Source organism: Psittacula echo (genome assembly GCF_963264785.1).
Source record: "Psittacula echo genome assembly, chromosome: Z".
Classification (NCBI taxonomy): Eukaryota; Metazoa; Chordata; class Aves; order Psittaciformes; family Psittacidae; genus Psittacula; species Psittacula echo.
The window spans coordinates 15184603-15194242 of NC_137742.1; the positions used below are offsets into that span (position 1 = coordinate 15184603).

A 9640-nucleotide genomic window follows, 5' to 3' on the forward strand; every position below is an offset into this window, starting at 1 on the left:
GCATGGGGGCCCCTCCTGAACCTGAGAACACAACCGCCTTGATGAATCTGGAGCAGATTTCTCAGGATTCTTACCTCTTTCTCTTCAGTAGCACATCTAAGACAGGAGGCATGTGTATGTCCGCTTCTATTTCTATTTCAGAACAGGGTTTTGGTTAGTGCACTTGGCTGGTCTGTGAGAGGCTGGTGGGCTGCTATAACCCCACATCCTGGAAAAAAAAAGTGTTTGTGAGGGATTGCACCTAATTCTCCAAAATTATACATGCCACTTACAAAACTCAATTAAAATGATGCTGGTATGAGGTATGTGAAATATTGATTCATACGGTAGTGGATTGTTAGCTGAGGATTCAATAGAGTATTCACTTGTATTACTGTGGTTTATATTTTCTATCCAAGATGTGGGGAGTGTTCAAGGTATTTTTATATTTAATTGTAAGATGCAGTAGCACAGCAAACTGCTAAACTTCTGCTTTCCTCTGATTAGAATTGATCCCTTGGTAAACCAAGGTGAATCACTGGGATTTGAAAACTAGGACTAGCAGAGGGGTTTAGTGCTGGTCCTACCTGTCTGCACCTTTGTGTATTTTGAGCAGGCAGATATAAATACTTGAGGCAAAACATGCTACCTTCATAAATGGTTATAGTTGCTTATGCAAATGGAAAGCAAAGATCACATATTTGCAGAAAGGTGGGCATGAAATTGGAAAAAGGGATATTTTTATGCTATAGAAAAATAAAATGACAATGTTCTTGTTTTGTTTTGTGCTGACTCACTGCAGAGTGTGGAAGTTACTGCCTAAACAGTAAGTAATGCAATTGATGTGAAAACTGCTCTGTCATTGTGTGTCTGCTCTAGCAAGCTGGAGCTGAATTTCTATTAAGTCTGGCAAGCTTCTGTCAATAAGATAAAATATATTCTGGTGTTACATAGCACATCCTTAAATCTCATTCTGATGAAATTTTAAACTTCATCCAGAACACCTACGAAGTAGTGGCTGTAGAGCTGGTGCCTCTATTGGCAAAGCAGCAGAGCCAGGCTGCTGGCTGAGTGCTTCATAGGTGTAAGTGCTACTTCAGGCTGCCCTGCAGATCAAAGCTGACTCCTAGTTGTCATGAGAGCTTTGTTGCCTCTCTGATGAATTGCAATGAACAGACTGAAGGTGTTTAGTCCTAGGTCTCCTTACTGGCCCAGTTCCAGCAAAGACTCTGCATGCATCAAGGGTACTGCTAAAATTTACTTGTGTTTTCTAGTGTCAAATTCAGTGCAGCAAGTGACAAGCATAGAGAAGAGCAAGCAGAGATAAATGCACATCAAGCTCCACAGAGGAAATCAGAGGAAATCAGAGGCACAGGCACCTTTACCTGCTGATGGCAGGAGAAGTAGAGCTCTAGTGCCAGTGCGGGATCTGATGGGGGAAGAAGGGCTCCTTTCACGCTCTGCTGCCATCCACCATGGTCAGAAACTGTCCAGTGCAGAAAGCGTCAGACCTGGCAAGGAATGTCTGGCCAAGTGTAACACATCTTTTGCAATCTTCCGATGATGCTGGCAGGCTGCAGGCTGTGGACCGCCTGTGGTGGTTTCTTTAGACACATTAGGCAGCTTTCCTGATTTCACTACGGATGAAAACAGGCATTTGTCACCATTTAAAATTCCCCGTCTTGGCACTTAGAGCTAAATTGCATATTGCTGTTTTTTGGCTGCCGGACTACACCAATTGTTGCATATCTGTGTTACAGTGAGCTCTTAAAGCCTGGCCAGCCTCTGCATTGCACAAAGAAAGCCAGCATCCATGCCTTGAAAAGCTTGAAATTTATATAGATGGGATTAGTTGTGGATTGAAGGGATTAGTTCTCAGGAAGAAAATAGGATGAAGAAAGCTATTTTAAGGAATTCATAAAACTGGCTTTTATTAATGCAGCAGTCAGTCATGAAAGATCAGGAGCAAATTATAGGATGTTCATGTGAAAGAAAATCTGTTCAGGCCAGTGCTCATAGTCTACTGAAGGCTGTATACCAGCGATATTCAGTGGTTTATATTATACATCTGAGCTATTTTGCCAAAGTCTTCTCCATGGCAGCAGTACAGCAGCTCCAGGACTGGTTGCAATGCATGCTGCCATACCAGCAGCTGTATATACACCACAGCTGTAGCAGGGGCTGTCCCTAGAGAAATGGGAGATGCTATGTAAGGTGGGCTGATGCCAACCTTATGAAGTTTAACCATGCCAAGTGCAAGGTCCTACACCTGAGTCAGAGCAATCCCAGGCACAGCAACAGGTTGGGCAGAGAAGAGATTCAGAGTAGCCCTGTGGAGAAGGACTTGGGGGTGTTCGTTAATGAGAAAGTGAACATGAGACACCTTCAGTGTGCGCTCGCAGCCCAGAAAGCCAACCGTATCCTGGGCTGCATCAAAAGGAGCGTGACCAGCAGGTCGAAGGAGGTGATCCTGCCCCTCTACTCTGCTCTCGTGAGACCTCACTTGGAGTACTGTGTACAGTTCTGGTGTCCTCAACATAAAAAGGACATGGAACTGTTGGAGCAAGTCCAGAGGAGGGCCACAAGGATGATCAGGGGACTGGAGCACCTCCTGTATGAAGACAGGCTGAGAAAGTTGGGGCTGTTCAGCCTGGAGAAGAGAAGGCTGCGTGGAGACCTCATAGCAGCCTTCCAGTATCTGAAGGGGGGCTATAGGATGCTGGGGATGGACTCTTCATGAGGGACTGTAGTGACAGGACAAGGGGTAAAGGGTTAAAACTTAAACGGGGGAAGTTTAGATTAGATACAAGGAGGAAGTTCTTTATTGTGAGGGTGGTGAGGCACTGGAATGGGTTGCCCAGGGAAGTTGTGAATGCTCCATCCGTGGAGGTGTTCAAGGCCAGGTTGGATGAGGCCTTGGGTGACATGGTTTAGTGTGAGGTGTCCCTGCCCATGGCAGGGGGGTTGGAACTAGATGATTGCAAGGTCCTTTCCAACCCTAACTATTCTATGATTCTATGAAAGTGATTAGGGGCACCCTCTATGTCTTCTTAGGAGACAGTCTCCTCCCGTTCTGTGCCCTAGAGTGCATCTAGCAGCCATGATATGCAAAGCTACATACACAAAAGGAGAAAATGGGTAGCTCATAGGTTGCCTGTGCTGCCTCCTAGACATGGTGCTCCATGAAGTCAGGGGGGAGTTTCTTAGGCTAAGAACAAAGGGTAGTCCATGCACAAGCTTTGGCAGGAGAGTGCTTGAACAACACATTGAATCGAGGAATGTAGAAATAGGGATAAAATAAAATGTTCAGTTTCCCCCACACGTCTTATTTTTCTGTGCTAATATTTATGGTGGAGCAATACATTAGTCCCATGATATGAAGGCTCCAAGTAGCTGTCAGTAGTTTCAACAACCTCAACTACTGCCCCAGCATTTAGGAACAAACTGGTGGTGCCTTTTTGCAAACCAGTGAAAGTTCAGCTCAGTTCTGTGCCACCAGCAGGTACCTACCAGTATGGGAGTGTATCAATAAAACAATCTTGTCTCAGTTTTTTGACTTCCATTTCCATGTCAGCTATCTGATACTAATCTCTGACTTTTTATTTATTTTTCAGCCATTACAGAAGCAATTGAAATCCCTCAATTTATTGGTCGCAGTTACCTCACATACGATAATCCAGATATCCTGAAAAGGTAATTTTTATACTGTTAACATTAATACGCTGTTTGTAAACCATTATAATGCTAGGAGCCTCATGTGGGAGGACGTTGTATAATTATGTGTTTTAAGCTGCATTTGCCATATTTCTAAATTTCAGGAAAAAGACATATTTTCCATGCATATGTTTATGGCTCTGGTAGCATATCTGAGTATATATTGCAACCTGTAAAGACCTGGCATGCACAGTGTACGTCTGGCATGGGAAAGGACTGGTATGAGCTTTTTGAGAATAAAGAGCAGACATCCAGAGCCTGCATCTGTAAAGAGATTAAGGATTTTAACTTCTGCTTTAGAGTAAAATTTAGGTACCTAAATCTCTTTTTGGCTGCTCTGTACCTTAGAAGATGCCTAATTTCCAGCAAATTTGGGATTGTTTCAAGAAATTCCTCCATCTGTCTGTATGTCAGCCATTGGCTGGTGAAGGCTTCATAGATGTGCTCACCTGCAGCTTGGTATGTCTCACCTACCAGGACTTTCTGATTTGCCCTCCTTAAGCTTCTCCAACTGGCTTTTGAGGGCACCAGTCTACTGAATGTTCTCAAAATTTGCTTGTTGGATTGAATTTTTCACTAGGCTTGGGAGAAGAAGGATTTTCTCTTACTTGTGTCTTATTTGTGTGGATTAACAAAGTATCTATTGTGTTCGGGCTTTTGGGGGGACAAGTTCAACTCCCCTACTCTAAAATGTTGGAAATGCGGGTGTGAACCAGCATCCCTCATGCATCAGCATGTAGGCAAGTTGCAAGACAGTAACCCTCAAGACCACTGAAGAAGAAATATATCTTTTATGGTTTTTTTGAGAGCAGACAGTCCCGTTTCAATATTTTACTATTATTTCTTTCTTCTATATTAAACAGGGTATCAGGATCAAGAACAAATGTGTTCATGAGGTTTAAAACCACAATGAAGGATGGTCTTTTGATGTGGAGGGGAGACAGTCCCATGCGACCTAACAGTGATTTCATTTCCCTAGGCCTTCAAGATGGAGTGTTAATATTTAGGTAAAATTTTTCTCCTTATTTGCGTTGCACACAATACACTAAGGGCTCAAAGGAATTGTCACAACATATCTACTTATCTTTTGGTACAGTGTGAGACAATTATATCCTCAAGGTTCTGTTCAGTGATGGGTCTCATTATTGTCTGGGGAAGGATGTGAGTTGAAGAGGTAATGTGCTGCGAGCTTTACATCATTCCTGCTCCATCCATCCCTCCCCTTCTCCCTCCCAGTTTTTAAAACATCCATTTCTTAAAGTGATTTTCTAAAAGTCACCTTATGAGTATACGAGTGCTGCCAGTAACTCCCCCCATGCCTCTTGAAGCTCTTGCTATCTCAGTTAAGCAGATCAGGTATACAGTTTACAGAGAGAGCAGGGGTCAATGAAAAACCGTGCTGACACCCATGATCACTGCAGGCTCACTGTGCACCAGGGAATGCACATGGGAACAGGGCTCCCACCTTCGCAAACCCCCAGATATCCAAACCTGTGACACAAACCAGCTATCACCAGGCTTTGTTACTGTCACCATCTGCAGAACCTCTATATTATTTGTTCCTTAAACAAGGAACAAATAATACTACTGTCCAAAAGATGAAATTGTGTTGAGAAATGTTGGGCCAAACTTGTGTTGTCTCTCCAGAATCACTTTCTCCCTTGCAGAAACTTAGGCAGACTAACTTTTTGCATGGTGCTTTTTTGGGACTCCTGCCTTTTGAAAGCCCTGTCTTTCCTCATAATCCCCTTTTAGGTTGTGTAAGACAAATATTGAAATAACAAACTAAAAATGCCATCATTATTATGGATTGTTGTGAGACATTGTTGATTATGTGACAAAGATTTTGTTAATCATTTAAGCTAATTTGAAGCTGTCTTTTGGATGACTTACCTGGTTGGTTTTTGGTACCATGGACCATGCAGACAAGTCACACATTTCTATTTAAATTAATTTTTACAAGATTTTCTGTGGCTAACTTTGCAAAAACTCTTAAGTTTCCTCATTGTTTTATAAACAAGGAACTGATTTTGCAGAAATGGTGCATTTTTTTAAACGTCTTTGAGAACGCATCCAACATATGTAAGTGGCCACTCCATTGTGTCTTTTTTCTAGGCACAATGCATTTGTATTAGGGTTATTGCCATCTCCCAGAGATGAAGACACACAAAGGTTTTAGACTGAAGCAGCTAACTTTTATTGAAGTATGTGTACCTTCCATACACATATAGGCAGGTGAAAAATTAAGATCCCAAATTAAAATTCTCATAAACTACCACTGCATGCTGAAAGGAAGCATCAAAGAAGATGCTGAAAGGACAAATGCAGAAAAAAAGTATCATTTCAGAAAGAGTGATCTTCATGCTACCTTACTACTTTTTGAGACGTGAGGTGAGGAGAATATCAGTGCTTTGAATTGGTCAGAAGTATTTTCCTACAGCCCAAAATCAGATATCTGTGTTCTGGTACAGTTTGAAATTCAAAAATACCTTTTCTTTCCCTTTTTCTATGGCCTAACAGAGTAGGTTCTCTGTACACTGTAACTGCTGCTGTAAATCCTTTCTGTTTTTCCCTGCGTCTGTATAAGGTTATATCACTATTGTAGGGGATCCCCTTCCGTTAGGGATATTAATCTAATTTTTGTTACCAAAGGTCTAACATTTAGATACAATCGTGAACACCCAAACATTCTGTAGCTCTCAATCTAGAGGTATCTGCATCCTGGGTAAAAGGAGATGCTTGCTTGAGACTCACGTAAGCCTCTGGAGAGGAGTCAAGTTTAGGACCATTTTGTTCATGATCTAACATGCTGTTCTCAAGTACCTAACCCTGGCCAGGAACTTAATTCCAGGCTCAGCCTTGTTTGAAGAGATAAATGATGTTTGCTTTAATTTCCCTAGTTTGGTACTGGCTCAAGGCCAGCAGTGGCTGGCTCAGGCTAATTGACCCTAGTTATTTAGGCAGCTGAGCACCCAATAGCTCACTGTGCTGTAGCATCTACTTCCCCTTCATGAAATTTGGCCCAAATTTCTGGGACCCAGAAATTAAGATGCCTAACAGTAAACATGATGGGGACATTACATCTGCTGAGTAATTTTAGTACCAGCAAACCCAAAGAAATAATCTGAGCTGCAACTTCATTATTATCTCTGAGTTTGCTTATTAGACTTCGTCTTCTCTAACACCACAAGTCTCAACCTTGCTTATAATTCACATGATTTGTAGATCTGTTATAGGTTGTCCGCTTATTTGCTCTTGTAATAGTTTATTTATTAACTATGTTTGCAGCCTCCCACTACTTTCTCAAATTAGGCCAAAGGTCTGTAGGTCACTGACTTTCATAACCTCCTGGTTTGGGGAGGAACTGCCCCTCAGAGGCCCCCTTCTTGCTCCCATGGGATGGTAGTACCCTCTCTGACTTGGACAGGAGTGAGTTTTGCCTGTTGCTCCATGACTGGCTCTGCAAAATAAGTGTATTGCTGCTGGGCTTCCAAAGGACTCCACTCTTTCCCCTAGGGTCTGAGCCATGAAGGGACCTTGGGGGGCTGAGCAAGTGGGACACAGAGTAAGGACATCCGAGCAACCTGGCAGCAGCTGCTGTTCACATGGGAGGCAGTAAAATTTACATTTTCTCTTTAATTGTAGCTACAACTTGGGCAGCGGCATTGCCTCCATCATGGTGAATGGCTCTTTCAGCGATGGCCGGTGGCACAGAGTCAAGGCTGTTCGGTAAGTGGCCATGCTTCATGGGAGGTGTTTTGGAGCCGCCGTGCCGTTAAAGGTGCTGGCTGGCGTGTTTGGATGCTGGTCGGGTGTGAATCACTGCAGCTCCACACTCTCACATCTCTTAGGAGTTGAACTGTTAGCAACTTGGCTGTTGCAGGACGATGCACACAAAGATTATTGTATTAAAAGTGACAGTGCCAACTTGGCACAGCTCAAGGCAGGCTGCCAAAGTCACACAGGGCTACTCTGAGGCTGTGACAGACATTCTATTAAACCCATGCCATTTGGGTTAAGACTATTTTACTTTAATGTCTGCGTTTTGAAATTCCCCAGTGAGTATTTTGCGGGCTGGCATAAGCAATGGAGCACGGACAGTGTATGCCTACTTTTTCTATTTGGAGGAGGTGCAGACATCTTGCAGTGTATATATAACTCATATTTATAGCTCATTACCTCATGGAGGCAAGTATGCCCAGCAGGGAAAGCATGCATCCCTCTCTTCGTGAGATGTTGTGTCCCTGGAAATCGCAGGCTGACATCAGCACAGCTTGTTACCAAATTCAGTTAGAATAGGAGCTCATCAAGTGGTTTTTCTTTCAATGTAGTTATTGACCATATATAAAATAGAAGTGGCCTAAAAGCTCTACTAAAAAACAAAACTGCTTATAACTATGTTTTGCCTTAGCTTGTCTATTGTCTATTTCTTCTCTTCCGTTGAAGCTTCTGCTGATTTCTTTTTATATTAAATCTGATTTTTAACATGTCAGAACCTGTCCATCCTCCCCTTTTGCCCGCAAGTGTAATTTACTTCTTTCCCAGTTTTTTTCTCCTCCTCAGATGTGTCTCACACACTGCAGATCTCTGACATCTCAGTTCCTGGAAGGAAATATAGCACCCTGAAGGGTCTGGGTTGCTTTAGCACACTGCTGTCTGAGGGTCTTCCCAACACCAGTCCCAAGCCTTTGCCATGAACCCTGCCAAGCACTGAGTCAGCCTGCTCTTCTGGCAAGGAGGAGATGCTGCTGCTCCTCCTGCCTGGTTATAGGCGGGATATGTGAGGGTGGTTCGTTTTTTTTGTTTCAGGGACGGACAATCTGGCAAAGTAACTGTGGATGATTATGGTGCCAGGACTGGTAAATCCCCTGGGAAGATGAGGCAGTTAAACATCAACGGAGATCTCTATGTAGGTGAGTGCTCACCCTTCATATTCAGGACTCAGCTGCAAGGCAGGGCATTCCAGCTCTGTCCATCTCAGGGTGAAGGCTTCATGTGGCAGCCTTTGGTCCTCCACAGCCTGGGTGGGATGGGGGGGACTGGTATGAGAAAGGACCAGCACCATGGGGTGCTGTGGTACCCCCAGCAGGTACATAGGCAAACAGCAAGTGGTAGGTATAAACCCTACACCTCAGTGGGAACCTGAGCGCAAGTTTATTCAGCTCCAAGTTAAAGTTTTAAAATTTATTATCTCCTGCTTATCTCCTCTGTACTTCCAAATGCTTAAAGGCTGGATTTAAAAAAAACCCGAAGAAACCAGTAAGTTAAAATTCACCTCTGAGGCACTTTAGGAAGGCTAATGGTGTTGCTGGTTGTGCAGGCTGCTAAGCAGGAACAGACACCCTTGTTGGTGAAGAGTTTCTCATCACTGCCTTTCCCCCAGGTGGCATGAAGGAAATAGCCCTGCACACGAACAGGCAGTACATGCGGGGCCTGGTAGGCTGCATTTCCCACCTCACTCTTTCAACTGACTATCACATCTCACTGGTGGAGGATGCTGCCAATGGGAAGAACATCAACACGTGTGGGACCAAGTGACAAGAGAGAAATTCCGGTGCTGAGGATCTGTCGTGTTCTTGTGTGTGTGGCTGAGCATGAGCTGGCTGCCTCAGCCCTCTGCAGCCAGCCCACGTTCACCATCTGCGAAGGTGACAGAGCCAAAGGGAGCCTCCCCTAACCCCTCAAAAAAAAGAACATTTTTCCCTCTTCTTTCCTGTCCTTTTCTGACCAAACCAAATCGGGTATTTTGTGTATGAACCGTCCCCTCTTCCCAGTAAGTGTTTAGGTAGTGCATTGGTGCAAACAGCAAAAAGAAAAGTGTGATGTTGCAAGTAGCTCAATGACTGTTGTGGTCCTTAGGTTGTCTTTTGTAATACCTGAGAAGGCAGTCTTGAAACACCTGCATTCCTCCCACCCTGCAATGCTACAGTGACTGCTGTTCAACAAA

General features: G+C 43.7%; 1 protein-coding gene across 1 annotated transcript in view; it reads left to right on the forward strand.

Moving 5' to 3' along the window:
* The window catches only part of EGFLAM (EGF like, fibronectin type III and laminin G domains), a gene marked incomplete at both ends in the record, with an annotated part of 75165 nt that extends 65934 nt beyond the window's left edge, over positions 1 to 9231 (forward strand). Inside the window, 5 exons of the mRNA XM_080638645.1 lie at positions 3594 to 3672; positions 4557 to 4700; positions 7339 to 7422; positions 8503 to 8606; positions 9077 to 9231. Coding sequence (XP_080494771.1) covers positions 3594 to 3672; positions 4557 to 4700; positions 7339 to 7422; positions 8503 to 8606; positions 9077 to 9231 — 566 coding nt within the window. The remainder of the gene's footprint in view (positions 1 to 3593; positions 3673 to 4556; positions 4701 to 7338; positions 7423 to 8502; positions 8607 to 9076) is intronic.
* Between the last annotated feature and the right edge of the window lie 409 nt (positions 9232 to 9640).